We start from the raw sequence: 16,201 nt of genomic DNA, 5'->3' as shown, positions 1-16,201 counted from the left end.
AAGTCTCAATACAAAGTCGAATGGCTAAAAGCCATGAAATCTCGAATGGCATATTGCTATGTGCGATCTTGCTAATCGAACCCTATTGGCATGCCAAACTATCCAAACCAATCTTGTTAGGTATACTAGGGCATTTGAAACTTTTAAATTCTTCAATTTGTGAATTTCAACTTTTTTGGTGTCACTATTCATCATTGGTCAACAAAAATGTTGACTTTTGGAATAAAAATGTGTACATTGACTTTGGCACTCCCCACATACCACATTTGGTGTTTAAAACTTGTTGGCATTAAGTGTTAATACCATTCCAAAGTGAAACTCAAAACAAGCAGAATTTTCAGTTTTGGTGAGTCAATTTCACTGTTCCATTAGACACTGTTACTGTTGGAATTTGAAGAAATGTAAAACATGAAAGTTGTTCCTTATTTTGTCTAGTTGAATTTCCTTTTTTGAATCACTCCATTTGGAGTTTTGTAGCTCCAGATATGGCCCAAAAACCCAAGCTGGCCAGACTGCCAAATCTGCAGATTTACCATATCTACAGTGCATGAACAGTAACTAGAGTCACTTGGTTGGCTGGGTTCTGGCCATAATTTGGGGTAGGTTCCTTCATGAAAGTTGTTTGTCTATGTCTTAACTTGTTGCTATAAAAATTTCAGGCCAATTGACCAAATCTACAGTGAGTTATGGCCAAATGAACTGTTCATTTGGTTAATTCTGCAGAGGCAGTTTCAGGGTTCCGGATTGGGGCCAAGTTTTGGTCCTCTTGCTTTGGTCTTTTGGGCATGATTTCTTCAGAAAAAATGTGACATTATTAGCCTAGTTTCATTTCCAATTGGCCAAACTTCAATTGGACTAACACAGCCCAAGTTATGGCAGTGCAAAGGGACTGAATTTTCAGTCCCTATGCTGCTGTCATAGGGCAGCCTGCAACCTCACTTTGCCATAGCATTTTTAAGTTCAATTTGTGGCCAACATACCTCAAATGGTCACTTATTGACCATTAGAGTGTTCTTTAATAGGTTGGTAAGCCAAATCAATTTTTCATGCTTCAAAACCCTAGTGTCCAAGGCAATTTACCCATAAACCTCCATTAGCACCCTAGTTAAACATCTATGTAAATATATAACTTAAATACAATCTTCAACTCATGCTAAGTCCATTAAAAACATTCAAAACCCTTCCTCTATTAGGGCTGCCGAAATTCAAGTTTTCATACCCATAGGTTTTTTGTTCATTTCAACTACAAATCTTACTAAGTTCAAGTCTAAAATCATGGAAATAAAGAGTTTAATGGGTATAAGTGCACTAACCTTGAATGGCAGATTTTTCCAAGCCTCTAAACCTCAATTTCCTTCCTCTTGTTGGCTGCCAAGAGCTTGTTTAAGATGTGGGGTAAGGTTTTAATGAAGTAAAGTTAGGGTTTAGTGGTGAAAAGAAGAGAGAAAAATAAGCTTGATGGAAGTTGGCAATGGGGGTTTAGGGCAAGGTTGATTTCGGCTGCAATTGGGGAGGATGGTGGCTGCTGGATTTTGTGGTTATTTAGTCTTCATTTTATCTCTTTATTAGTTAGTCAAATGGTAGATTAATTGTGATTGGTTGAACATTTTAAATGACATCACTTTGATGTCATAAATAGCCATTTTTCCTCAATTTCTTTTCTTTCCTCCACTACTCATTTTCAATTTAATTTCTAGCAATATTTCTTCATATTTTATGTCATATTAATTATTTACTCAACTGGACAAGTCGGCCAAAAATCACCTCGGAAGGCGAAATGACCAAAATGCCCTCCGTTTGGCTTAACGGGTCAAAATCGTCTGTACCGATTGAAAAATTTTTCTAGGTATTTTCTTGGCATTCTAATGCCATGGAAACCTCAATTACCCTTCTCTGGAGTCCCAAAAATTATTTTATAATTTTTTCCCCCGGGTCTAAGGCTCCTCGTTGCGAGAACCGCAACTTCCCTCCGGTTACCCATCGCTTGGGCACCGGCTCGTTTTGCTTGGTTGTATTTTATTTCTAAAATTTTTACTAAGTATTTCTTATTAATATTTGAGTTAATTATGGTTCCCGACTTTAATTTTAATATTTTTCCGGACATTTTAGTTGTCCGGACTGACACCGGTTACCGGAACAGTAGAATGTACAGAGTGGTTACCGGGAGGGTGTTACAAAATTCATATTATAGATACATACATCCTAATAAGTAATGAAATGATGCATGTGAATATTTATGATTTCAATTAAATAAGTTTTCATTTTTTAGGTTAGTGTTACTCACCTCTTGTAGCCTATCAACTACCTGATTCGAACGGTAGCTATCCTTGAATCCTTAACTTCTCGAGCCCCTCAAGTCCAATCCTATAAACATCTAACCTTAAAGAGTTTTTTGGAGCTTAGAAACTTTATACATATGCTAAACATCTTATTCTAGGTCCTTTTGGATCATTAAAGCAAGTTTTGGATCCTTAGAAGAGAAAAAAAGTTGGCATAACCAACTTTACGTACCAAAGTATGGGACTTCAGCTGCCAAAGTCCTGAACCTTAAATGCCCTTTTGGGTAGAAGTGACTACGACTGTCAAAGTCATGGATTTCGGTAGTCGAAGTCATAGATTTCAGTAGAGAATTGTAGCCACTCTGACTACTGAAATAATGGTTTTGGCAGCCGAACATAGAAATTTCTAGAATTTTTAAGTCAAAAATCTGCAGAACCTCACTCCCAAAACACCCAAAAACACATCTCAAAGCTCCAAAACACGATCCAATCTTAAAAACACATACCTAGGGCCTCTATCATCTTAAAAACTATAAAGGATAACACATGTATCTAACAAAGAATCAAAATTCAAGTTTTCTCTCAACTTTGCTCAAAACATCAACAATACAAAATATCAATTGAACTCAATAACATAACCTTCTTTAAAATCTAGCTAATTCATGTTTATAAACTCTCTAGACTTATCAAGAAAACTCATAATAAAACATACCATTGCAATCAACATCAAATCCCTCATACATGCAAAGGCTTAAAACTAGTCAAATTCCACATGCAATCCAAATTGCTTTCTCTTACCTATGTGCACAGACTAAAAAATCATATAGAAAAATCGATTAAAAAAAAAGAAAATACCTTTCTCCTTTGAAGACACCATTGATTGAGACGGTATAAAAACTTTAAAATCTCTTGAATTCTTTGAGTTTCCAACAAAACCAAGTCTTCATGCTCTTAGAGCATCAATTTTCAAAGAAAACTTCAAATAAAAATCCTTTGCATGCAACAGTAATTGAGAAAGAGAGAGAGAGAGAGAAAGAGAGCTAATTTTCTTTGAAATTTGAACTCTAATGAGATATTTATACCCTGTTATTGAGGGGACTTTCAGCTATTAAAAACCCAGTTTTTAGTTATCGAAGTTCATTTTGTCCAAAAGGACATTTCAACAGTAAAAATGAGACTTCAGCTATTGAAAGTCCAATTTCTATAGATTTTCAGCTGCTAAAGTTACTTCTGTCCAAAAACGCTACTAAAAGTCTTAACTTAGCCACAACAAACAAAACACATTCATTCTTAAACACATCTTTAACAAATCATAGCACACATATAAAACTTACCACTATTTCCTTTGTCTATAAAACCCTAAGTTTCACGAGAATTCTCCATCCATGGCAGAAATTTCGACATATAAAAATGATGGATGGTACATTTATAACATAATTTTCCCTCTTTCTCCTCATCCCTTTCTTCCCCACCTATTCTTCCTCACCTAGCCACACCATCTTTGGTCATCTTCTATAGCTACTAAAAAAATTACCTGTTGTGAACAAAGCCAAACAATATAAGCCACCAATGGTGGTGAAGTCAAAGCCAAAGGAGAACATGGATCACCAAGATGCAGCCATATGATCATATGGGTCCTTCGTATGGTGATTTAACTGAGCTTTTACAAAGTCAAACTTGAAGGATTATGTGCAGGTGATTGTTATTTAGTATCCTCTTTGATTCAAAAGTAATTTATTAAACCATTCTAAAAAAAAGTAATTAATTAATTACTATGATATGGCTGTTGTTGAAAGAAATTGAGAAAAAAAAAACTTTGTTTCTAATTTGAGATAAGTATATAGTCTTTTGATTGATTGATTTATTTATTATTATTCTTATTATTATTTTAAACTTATTTCTTGATGATGACTAATAGAGAAAGAGAAAGCCGTGCTTCTTTTGGATAAATGCTATGTCACCAGTATTTAGTTGATTTTATGATTGGTGTTGATGTTTTTACTGCAATGTAGAATGATGTCATAAATGGTGCAGAAAATTCTGTACTTTAAATGCATGGCCTATGGGTCATCAATGTTTGCCTTTTTGTATTCACTTCTAACCAAGTTAAGGATGCTGTCAATTGTCTGTAGATTTGGTTTTGTAGAACTCAAATATGGTGGTTTTGTTGCTGCTAAGTATACAGAGAAAGCATTAGAGAGAGAAGAGAGGGCAATGAATGGGAAAGGAAGTGAATTATTTAAGAGTATTTAGGTCTTTTTAATCATTTTGTGTTTGTAAAAGAGGGTTGTAACCAGAAAACTGTAATAATAAGTTAAAAATATTTTATTGTTACTTAAATTGATGTTTAGGTAATTTTATAAATTAAAGTTTAAAGACGATATTATTATAATATTATAAATTTAAGACAATGTGAGAAATATATATATATATATATATATATATATATATATATATATATATATATATATTAGAGATTTATTAATATAATCACATAACTGAACAACCATATGTAAGTGCTTCAGATCCGTCTCAAGAATTAACAACAAATTAAAGTTACCTAAGAATTTCAATTAAATAGTTGAGTTTTAATCCATTCTTGATGTTGACCAAGGAATTATATCTTAATGCTTTCCTCAATTGCTACACACCAGGCAGATTGGGGCATGTGCAGGGCTACCGACGAGTGGTGCACAGCCCATTATTGAGGCTAACAAACAAAGAAACTTCGGATACAAGTCGTTTTTTTCTTCTTATATATTAATAATAATAATTATAATAACAATGATAATATTATCATACAAGAAGGTGAGACGTGGCAATCAAAGCCAGCACATGCAGATGAAAGATTAAAGAGCCAGCAATCAAAATTTGCCAAACTCCAAACCACACACCCTACATAACGACAATTTTGATGATTACATGAAATTCAACGTACAAAATGCCATCTGTTCACATTTCATTGGTTTTAGACTATACGGATCCATCTCTTTTTAAAAAATTATATAATATTTTCTGTAAATAATGAAATTCACATAAATATTTTTAGAATATAAAAAATAAATTTTATATTATTATGTGAAGAAAAAGTGTACGCCCACAATAATCACTCTCTTTTTCCTTGCCTCTACTTAAGATGCAAACCGCCTTAATTAATAATAATCTTTTCGATCGTCTCTCTTTCGTTCTGTTTCATTTCATTCATTGAAGTATAGCTTTCGCCTACCCATTTCATATTATCTTCATCAGATTCACATCCTTGTGTTTCATCCATCACAGCCATGGCAGAGAAGGTATGTAAGTGGGTCTTATTGCTATTTTATCTCTTTTTCATAATCTCTTTCTACCCACTATTATTTTTCTTATTTTTTGTGGTGGTGGGTTTTTCTTGTTAATTAATTGGATATCTCTCTGGTTTCCATTTCATCCTTGTGTCAGAAACATGTTTCAATCATTCAAATTCTTTTTTGGCTTTATTCATTTGGAAAGTGGGAAGCTGTTGTAAATTAAGTTTATATATACTTTTGCAGAAAGTTACAGTAATGGTGATTAAGGTCGATCTTGGCTGCGAGAAGTGCTTCAAGAAAATCAAGAAAGTGCTCTGTCAAATTCCTCGTGAGTCTCTATTCAATGATTTATCCATTTACTAGTTTTATTAATTCTTCCATTTGCTTGAAGGAAAGTGACTGAGCTATTTTGTGATTTTGGTGGCCTTCTGTACAAGAGAAATTCAAAATCAGGTATATGATGAGAAGGCAAACACAGTGACAATCACTGTGGTGTGCTGCAGCCCAGAAAAGATCAAGAAAAAGATATGTTGCAAAGGTGGTGACTCAGTCAAGGGTATTGAAATCAAAGTTCCAGAGAAACCTAAACCACCAGAGAAGCCTAGGGAGCCCGAGAAGCCTAAAGAGAAGCCACCGGCACCAGCACCAGCACCAGCACCAGCACCGGCACCACCACCAGAGAAGCCTAGGGAGCCCGAGAAGCCTAAAGAGAAGCCACCGGCACCATCACCGGCACCACCACCAGAGAAGCCTAGGGAGCCCGAGAAGACTAAAGAGAAGCCCAAGGAACCAGAAAAGGCTAAACCTCCGCCACCGGCACCAGCACCAGCACCGGCACCTAAGCCTCCAAAACCAGCCCCACCATATACACCGCCGGTGAGGACCTGTTGCCCGGAATGTTATGCAGGATATGGTGGAGGCCCGTGTTATCACGGGTATGGAAGGCCACCCCCATGTTACGCAGGTTATGGAACTCCAGCTCCATGTTATGAGGCTTATGGAAGGCCAATATACGATAGTTGGGGCGGCGGCGGTGTCTTCAGCGGTTGCCAGAGGGGATGCTATGTCGGCAGATGTGATTGCCTTAGGGAAGAAAATCCGTCAGCATGCAGTATCATGTAACTAATTAATTGAAAATGGCGGTCTTAATCATGGCATGATGGTGATCTTGAAGTTGCCATTGTTGAAATGCTATGTCGGGGTTTTTCTTTTTTACAACTTATCAGATCTGATATGACAGGAAGCCTATTAAGATAATAATAGCAAATAAGATTTGTGTGGACAATTAATTGTTCATTTTATGGTTATAACAAAGTTTGTCGATTAAAATTTTTAATTAATTAATAAAAAGTTCATATTAATCACTCTAATCTCCATTCATTTATGCAATTTTCTTTCTTTTCCCTCACTTTCTGATTGCTTTTTTCTTTTGACAATTACTTTCTGATTGCTTTTTATGTTTGATGTATCCATCCTTTTCTTGTTGATGATGGTTTGGTGCTTTTATTGAGTCATGTATTCGCTAGAAATAAACAATAAGAAAATATTCCCTTATATAATTATAGCAAGTAGAAAAAGAAAACTGATAGAAAGGATTTGTATAGTTTGTTGGCTAATTACAAATGAATTAGGTCTAAACACAATCAATTATGTTTAGCTTGTAATGTAAACAAAGAGGCAGTGGGTGATTAATTAATTCCCACTTTAAATTTTAGTGAAGAATTAAGTTGACAGAATGAGAAAAAGCAAGCTTTATGGTCAGTTGGCTGTCACTGTTGAAAATTAAAAGAATGAGCTACAATAATTAACAAGCATTTAAATTTTAGAATAATGTACATTTTGAAAGTGTCCCTTAATGAATAACGATACAAAGGAATGTCATGAACTTACGGGTAGGGCTTGCATGATTTATGAGCTCCAAACCAAATTGGAACCATGAAAAAAATGTTATGGTAGAAATTGAATCAGATTGAATCTAACTTATTTTATTATTTTAATTTTTCATCATGAATAAAATTGAAATCGGATAAGAATCAAATCAAATTTAAACCTAAATAAAAGAATCAATTTTATATATTTTTTTTCTTATATTTTTTTGGATATATTATGTAGTTTCAATAAAATTATGTATTTTTATTTTTAATTATAAGCATGTATATATATAACATAATATTAGCTTTTATTTTCTTTTATCATAAATACATTAAATCACTTATAGTAAATCATCTTTTAGTCATGTAGTATATCTTTCAATTAAAAATTATATAATTAAAAAAATATATAAATCAATATAATATACTTATTAAAATATATGTTATGAAGGGATTTAATTTGTGATTATATTGTATCATGGGGTTTAATTATGTGAGAGTGAAGCTTGCTCTTCTTTATAATTTAAATGGAAATATTCTATGACTTATTATCGATATTTAGTATTATCTTGTATTTTTATATGGTAATTGATAGTTTAATTTTAGTATTTATCTTGCATAAGTCATTATATTTATATTACTTTTTTGATATTGTTATTGTGATATTGGTATTATTATTTTAATATTAATACTATTTTTATTGATATTTTGATATTAAAAATATATAATTATTTTTATTCTTTTAAAAGAAATACTATTATACTGTAATTTTGAATATAAAAGTAAAAAATCATTCCTAATCAAAATTAAAATTGAAATCATAATTGAACTTAACGCGAACTAAAAACATTTAGAGCAGAATTAAAATTCAAATTCTTATTTTGATTTCAAAAAATAAAATAATTAAAATTTAGTTCTAATTTGATTCTTATAAAGAACCGAATGAGAATTAAAACCAATATCGCATACCCCTATTGTTGGGAGAGGCTGTATAAAATTTTTATGGGAAAATACTCTTTTGAACAAAATATTAGTAGTTTAATATATATATATATATATATATATATATATATATATATATATTAAAAAGTAATGTTAAAAGGCAATGAAATCTTTATTGTGAAAAATGATTTTAATCTGTCATCTTGCCATTGTCAGGCTTGTCGGACGAGTTCCATGTTTTTTAGAATTTATTTAATAAATTATTTATGCTGTAAAAACAATATCTTTTAATTTTAATTTTTATATAATTAAATTTAAATAATTAAACAATAAATAAAATCTGTTAAGAGCACATACGTTAAAATAATTCTACTTAATATTGTTGAAATTTGACCCAAAATTAAGTATAAAGCATTCAAGGGGGGATGAGAGTTGTAGAAGTCGTCAGGCTGCGAGTGAAAACTCAAAAATCAGCTGCAGTACTTTAAGATTGTTCTCGGCTAATTTTAAGGGTGAATTGGATTTTTTCTTTTTCTTTTTTTTCTGATTTTTATCTTAAAAATAGCTCTTGAATGTTAACATACGTTTAAGGTTCAGGGTCTAAAAATTTACTTTTGTAAAGCCTTAATTTCAAGTAATTTTTATCAGTTGTCCATCAACTTCTAGAAAAAATTATTGCATAATCCTGGTGCATCAGTTCATAAGCATGATTTGATGCACCGGATCAAACAAATTACAACACGTCAATTATAGGAGATGAGTAAAAAATTTATCACAAAAATAAAATAAGTTAAGTCACGTACATTTAATATGATACGTTGCATTGTTATTGTTTGGTGTACTACATCATCTAGTGACATGGTACACCGGACTACTGTATAATTTCTCTTACTTTTGGGGTGTTTTGTTTCTCTCTCTTATCTTCATTTTGTTTTCACAAAATTCTTAAATTTTGAAAATATTACACTAAAATCTCTCTCATTATAATCTGATCAGATTTTTTATAAGATGTTTATATTAGTGCCATGTGCCAAAAAAATAAAGTAAAATAAAGCAATGCCATATAAAAGGGGACAAGTGAGATGTGTTGCAGGTAGATTGAGAAGAGTAACAATAAGGGAAAGGAGATCTAGTCTATGAGAAGAAATTGTGGCAGAGAAACCATGATGGTAATTTCTTCTTTTTTTTTTTTTTTTTGTTTGACAACATAGCATTGCCACAAAAGCATCTTACTAGAGAAATGACTGAGTTCTAGCATGAGGGATTTTAATATAGTGTTTTCAAAATTTAGGGATTTTATGGTAACTAAATAAAAATGGGAGATGGAAGTGAAACACGCATAAAAGTTGAGGGATGTCAGATAAAAATTGCCTCTTTCACCTTAAATTTTGAAAGATGTCATAAAGTAATTGGTGAGGCACTTGGAAATTTCTTGGGCAATTTCATATAGGGCAACTAGATTTTTGGTTGATTTCTCTATATTTAATATGATTGGTCCATATTTCAGGCGATCTCGTATTGGTGTGAAATCACTCTAGGTCACGCAAACCTTAAAAACACTTATGAGCAATTGATGAAGCCATTTATAAAAAGATATTAACTAATTTCAGTACTTTGACACTTCCTTATGTTAGTAGTATGCCCTAGAGCATATCACTTAGTATGTATCTTGTACATATTTTTATTAATAAAATGTATTTTCACTTTTCCGTTTACATAATATATTTATGTGTAATAGAAAAGGTCCATTGATATTTTGTTAGAAATTCTATTCTTAAGTTGTTAAGAGTATAAGTGACAGTATTTTTAGCATAAAGTATCATAAATAGGTTCACAATCGAGGATACTTCACAATAAGGACATGACTTATCCAGTAAGATTATGTTCATGTTTGTTCCCAAGCTATTTATATGAGATATAAATAAGATGGAATGGTGAGTCTCATGCCATATAACAAACATGATAGGCACTTATACATGATAAGTAGGTCGAACCAGTGACATTTATGACAAGCACGTGGAGTTTACTCTTGTCAATGTATTGTCATAAATCATATCAGTGCATATAATATTTAGACCTGAGATAGCACAGTTATCTTATATATGGGTGGTTTGAGTATGATACTGCTTTCATACTTGTACTGTGTATGGGTATATGGGCATGTGTTGGCTCCTACTAATTATATATGGAGGTAGGTGTTGATCAAGATGGAATCTGTTCCTTTAAGTAAATAGGGATAAAATCCTATGTTCATTTAATTGTTCTTGATGTTTCAAGTTCCTGGCCAGGACAGATAGATTTAATTAGAAAAGAGTTTCTGATGAGAAAATCTTTTTAATTAAGAACTGAAATTAAAAGAGAACATAATATTCATAGCAAATGGGGTTTAACAAAAACTATGACTCCAGCTCGAATTGGGATTTTGTAACAGAGAGATTCTAGTGCTTGGTAACATATGATTATAGGTTCATTTAAGGTAAACCTTATTACTAATTGGGTGGTCATGGCATGCTATGCTAGGTGTTAACCATGGTCTATGAGGTGTATAAAATGATTTAGAGAAATCATTTATGGTAAGAAAGAGTTTTGATAATATTAAGAGTTGATATCATGTCTCATTGCCAATTAATGATGAGCCTAGTAAGTCACACACATACACAAGTAATCACCAAATTAAATATGATTTAATTAATTAATTAATTAGGTTTGGTTTGCAATTAGATTGCAAAGTTCCTAGCATGGCTTGAAACCAAATCTAGGTTATTGGATATATAGTATAAGTTAAATTTATATTTAAAGTGTTTAAATATGAATTTAATTAATGAGAAATTAATTAATAGAGATTAATTAATTAATTAATTTATATTTGATGTAAATTGATTAGAAGAAGAGAAATAATTATTTTGGATTGAGAACTCAAAATTAAGACACAATGGTATTTTAGTCATTTCACAGGGTGACATGTGGCACCATGAGATGATGACACATGGCACTACACATAAGCTTGCCATATGTCTTTTAATCATGTAAGATGATCAAAGTCAAGATTAAATATAGGTTTGACACTTGGCACAATGTGATTGGGTCAATTAAACCTAGAGCTAATCAAAAGGTGACATGTGGCAAGGGTTTTAAGTGGTGACCTAGCTATATAATGTGTTGTTATGAAAAGAAAAAAATAACAAGCTGCTCATTATCTTTGGTGCCGCCACCCTTGGCTGCCTCTCCCTTCTCTTCTTCTTCATCTCTCATCAATTCAAAGAGATTAGCAAACAATCTCTCGAATTAAAAATACTAGAAATCGTTTCTAGTGTTTTGTTTACATCCATAATCTCTCAAAAGGCAAAACTTGATTTTCTAATTCATAGAAAAAATTTTAGAAGCTGTTCAAGGGCTGTCATTGGTGATCTTAGTGTGGACAAGCTAGAGGGATAACATATGGTGTCCTAGACGCATCCCAAAGATGCCAAACACACTGCAGTGCATCAAAAGGTTAGTGCACTTGTTCTTGATCTAATCTAGGGTTCTAATGAATTAATCTGTTAATTCTAAAATCTTAAATGGCAAATGTAGATCCAAAAATATATTAAAAGAGTTTTAATATGCTGTTTATCATTGAAATCAAATAGATAAAAATAAATCTTGCATGATCCATGTGACCCTAGATGAAAAAATTTTGAATTTCAATTATCTAAACTTATGTTTTTCATGCTTCTGCTCCTTCAATTGGTATCAGAGCTACTATATTTGCCATTTAGATTGTTGATTATATGTTTTAATTGTGTGGTATGATCATGAGATGATAGATCCATTACTGGTTGTAAAGGAATGGTGGCGGCATGGTGATGAACACCATTGGTGCGCACACTTTGTGGTCTCCAATGGTGTGCGCAAGGTTTGGATTTTTAATTTGCAATTGTTGTATGATCTAAAAGCTGTCTAATTAAATTGTTTAATTAGAGTTTTAATCACACAATTAAATTTTGATTTAAATCTGAATTTTTAAAGTTGTTTGAATGTGATTCAAATCTGAATTTTAAAAGTTGTTTGAATCATATTCAAATCTGGATTTTTAAGTTGAATATGAGATATTCAATTTAATTTAAGTATGTATGTTTTATTTAATTGTTAAATAGTAATATGCATGATGGATGATCATGGACTATAAAAGACCAATGTGATTGAATTTATTTCTTTTATGTTTCTTTGGGTTATAAATTAATTTATTTATTTTAAATTATTTTTTGGCATGTATTATTAAGGTTGTAATAATTTTAGGTTGTAATTTCATTTATTTAGTTCTTGTAAATTCGCCTTGGTATGCCAACAATTACTATGTAATTGGATTGCAAGAAGATCAAGGAGGTCAAGAGCGTTGGTAGGACCAGTGGGAGGAATTCAAGATCAAGTGTTGATTATGTACTCCTTCAGCAACTCTTGTAAAATGAATGAATGAAATGCACGTAGGAATGCCCTGATTCAATTCTTGGTAGCTCAGAATTGAATCTCTTAGAAAGTCCATGATCATACCATATTTACTGTTTATCCATGAATGCATGAGATGTATGGGAATGTATGCAAGTATATGATATATGCATGCTAAATGGATAATGTGCAAAGTGAGACCATAACACTAATTAGGACGACCACAAAATCTTCCAAATAAATGATTAAGTTGGATTTTCTATAATTAAAGTAATTATAACATGGGCCCTCCATTGGGGTAATTATTTTAAGAAATTTTAAATAGTTGCATATGATGCAATTAATTTAAGAGATTTTCGTAAGAATAATTGTTAAGCATGAGATGTTGTAAATATGTAAATGGTTTGGTGGCCAATAATGAATGTGCCTGAGGACATTAAAATTATTTGCATGTTTACTGGCTCAATGGGATCAACTTAACTAATGCAAGATAAGTCAATAATAGATGTGCCTGAGATTTTGAGCATTAGGGCCGAGGTAAAGGATTGAACCTCACATGAGATGTGATGGGCAAGGAGTTGCTCACTTATAGTTTATTGTGATTCCAATAATGGATGTGCCTGAAGATGATCAATATGATTATAAGAATTCAATCACCCATTAGAAATCCATCCAACTAGGATTTCCGTTTTCTACTTTGGAAGTATAGGATTCGCTAAGTTAGTGGGAGGATTCGCTAAGTTAGTGGGAGGACCAATTCGATTAAAAGACCATAATCATTTTGGTTAATTACATGATATATTTACTAATTAATCTGGTTATTTTCTGCAGTTAATTTTCTGATAATAATGAGCACAGAACAACCACCACCATCCAATATCCTTGCAAGCATACTTGATCGCAATAGGTTGACAGGACCTAATCTGTCTGATTGGCTAAGAAACTTGAAACTTGTCTTGAACCTTGAACATATAGGATATGTTCTAGACTCAAATGTTCCTGGTCCCTTACCTCTAGAGGCCACTCAAGAGGAACATGAAACTTTAGACAAGTGGAAGGAGCATGATATGAGAGCTAAGTGTTACATGCTTGCTTCTATGAGTAATGAGTTACAGAAGCAGCATGAGAACATGCAGAGTGCGAGTGAGATCCTCCTTCACCTATAAGAGTTGTATGGTGAGCACAGCAAGAATGCTAGGTATGAGATATCTAGACAGTTATTCCGCATGAGGATGTCTGAGGGACAGAATATTGGGGATCATGTCTATAAGATGATTTGGCTGATTGAGCAGCTGGAACATCTTGACTTTAACATGGATTTCCAATTGCAGACAGATTTGATCCTTCAGTCCCTTCCTGAGTCATTTGGGAATTTTGTAACAAATTTCCATATGACTAAGCAGGAATGCACCTTGGCTGGTTTACTCAACATGCTGGTTATTGCCCAAAAGAATATGCTGGGTAATAAAGGAAAAGAGATAGCTTTGATTGCATCTTCTTCTGCTAGAAAGTCCAATAAAAAGAAGGACAATAAGAAAAAGAAACCTCAGATTCCTGGTCCTTCCAAGAAAATAGCTAAATAGAAAGGGAAGACCAAAGCTGATGGAGGCAAAGGAAGGTGTTACTGCCAGAAGGATGGGCACTGGAAAAGGAACTGCTCAGAGTATCTTGCTTCTCTGAAGGACAAGAAGGATACACCTTCAGAAGGTATGTCCATATCTTGTTATTTAGATTCTGATGATACTCATAGTTCATCTACAGCTTGGGTTTTAGATACTGGTGCCAGTTCTCACATTTTTTATGATATGCAAGAACTAGCAAATAGTAGCAACTTGCATTCTCGAGATGTTAGACTCCGGATTGGCGATGGCTTAATTGTTGAAGCCTTAGCCATAGGATCTAAATCTTTTTACATGTCAGGGCATGTTTTGTGTTTGGATAATATTTTATATGTACCTAATGCTTTTAAGAACATCATTTCTATATCTAGTTTGACTAGAAATGGCTATGAATTTCAGTTCATAGATGATGTTTGCAATATTTATTTTGGAAATAAATATGTTGGTTCGGGTTATATGAATGATGGTCTTTATTATTTGGATAATAATGACAAACACAAAATGAATGCAAGTGATCTAAATGAATGCAATGCCATAGTGAAAATTAACTCAAGTTCAAAATATATTTGGCACTTAAGGTTATGTCATGTTGTAGAAGATAGGATTGCAAAACTGGAGAAAATGGGGATTCTATCCTCATTGGGCTCTGAGCCTGCTCTAACTTGTGAATCTTGCCTTCAGGGCAAAATGATTAGATCACCCTTTGTAGGACAAGGGCTAAGAGCTGAAAATATTTTGGAGCTAATACATAGTGATGTATGTGGTCCATTTAAAGAAATGGCTAGAGGTGGTTTTCATCACTGTATTACCTTTACTGATAATAAATCAAGGTTTGGGTATTTGTATTTAATGAAATACAAACATGAATCCTTTAAAAAGTTCAAAGAATTTAAATCTGAAGTAGAAAACTAAACAGGAAAGAGTATTAAAGCTCTTCGATCAAATCGTGGAGGTGAATACTTGAGTACTGAATTTGATGATTACTTGAGAAAGCGCGGCGTTGTTTCCTAGCTGACTCCTCCAGGAACACTACAGTTGAATGGTGTATCTGAAAGGAGAAATCGTACCCTATTGGATATGGTACGTAGTATGATGAGCTATAATGATATGCCAATCTCCTTTTGGAGATTTGCATTAGAATCAGCTTTGCATATTCTGAATAGGATTCTATAAAAATCAGTATCTTCCACACCTTATGAGATATGGCATGGAAGAAAACCAAGTCTTAAGCATATTAAGATTTGGGATTGTCCAGCTTATATCAAAAAGCTGAACACTGATAAATTGGAAACCAGATCAGAAAAGGGTCAATTTGTTAGATATCCAAAAGATAGTTTTGGATATTATTTTTATTTGCCTACATCACAAAAGGTTGTGGTAAGTAGAGATGCCACATTTCTTGAACAACAGTTTGTTCAAGAAGGAGGCAAAGGAAGGCAAATAGAGTTAGAATTGGAGAATTCTGACCAACCAACAGATCAGATAGATATGGATCCATCTAGTCAACCTACAACTATTGATGAAACATCTACAGCTGTTCCTCGTAGAACAACCAGGGTATCTCACCCACCAGTGAGATATGGTTTCCTTCATGAAGAAGAACAAAAGTTGTCTACTCATGAAGAAGTAGATCATGGAGATGATCCACTTACCTATGAAGAAACTATATCAGATATAGACTCTTCAAAATGGATTGATGCTATGAAATTCGAAATTGATTACATGTATAAGAATCAAGTTTGGGATCTTGTTGATCCACCTGAAGGTATTGTACCTAT

At 32.9% G+C, this 16,201-nt stretch overlaps 1 protein-coding gene across 3 annotated transcripts; it reads left to right on the top strand.

Moving 5' to 3' along the window:
• The first annotated feature begins 5,355 nt into the window (after positions 1-5,355).
• Positions 5,356-6,930, top strand: LOC110644059 (vegetative cell wall protein gp1). 3 transcript variants are annotated; one of them, XM_021796670.2, is made up of 3 exons: positions 5,356-5,576; positions 5,810-5,894; positions 6,006-6,930. In XM_021796670.2, the coding sequence occupies exons 2-3, from the start codon at positions 5,822-5,824 to the stop codon at positions 6,686-6,688; spliced, it is 756 nt and encodes a 251-aa protein (XP_021652362.2). In that variant the 5' UTR covers positions 5,356-5,576; positions 5,810-5,821; the 3' UTR covers positions 6,689-6,930. The 3 variants fall into 3 exon arrangements, with proteins under 3 accessions (XP_021652362.2, XP_021652363.2, XP_021652361.2); XM_021796671.2 differs by having other exon boundaries at positions 5,356-5,580; XM_021796669.2 differs by having other exon boundaries at positions 5,357-5,572.
• The last annotated feature ends 9,271 nt before the right edge of the window (positions 6,931-16,201 follow it).

This window comes from Hevea brasiliensis, chromosome 3 (genome assembly GCF_030052815.1).
Source record: "Hevea brasiliensis isolate MT/VB/25A 57/8 chromosome 3, ASM3005281v1, whole genome shotgun sequence".
Classification (NCBI taxonomy): Eukaryota; Viridiplantae; Streptophyta; class Magnoliopsida; order Malpighiales; family Euphorbiaceae; genus Hevea; species Hevea brasiliensis.
The sequence above is the reverse complement of the archived record's forward strand: the minus strand, read 5'-3'. Positions and strand labels throughout refer to the sequence as shown.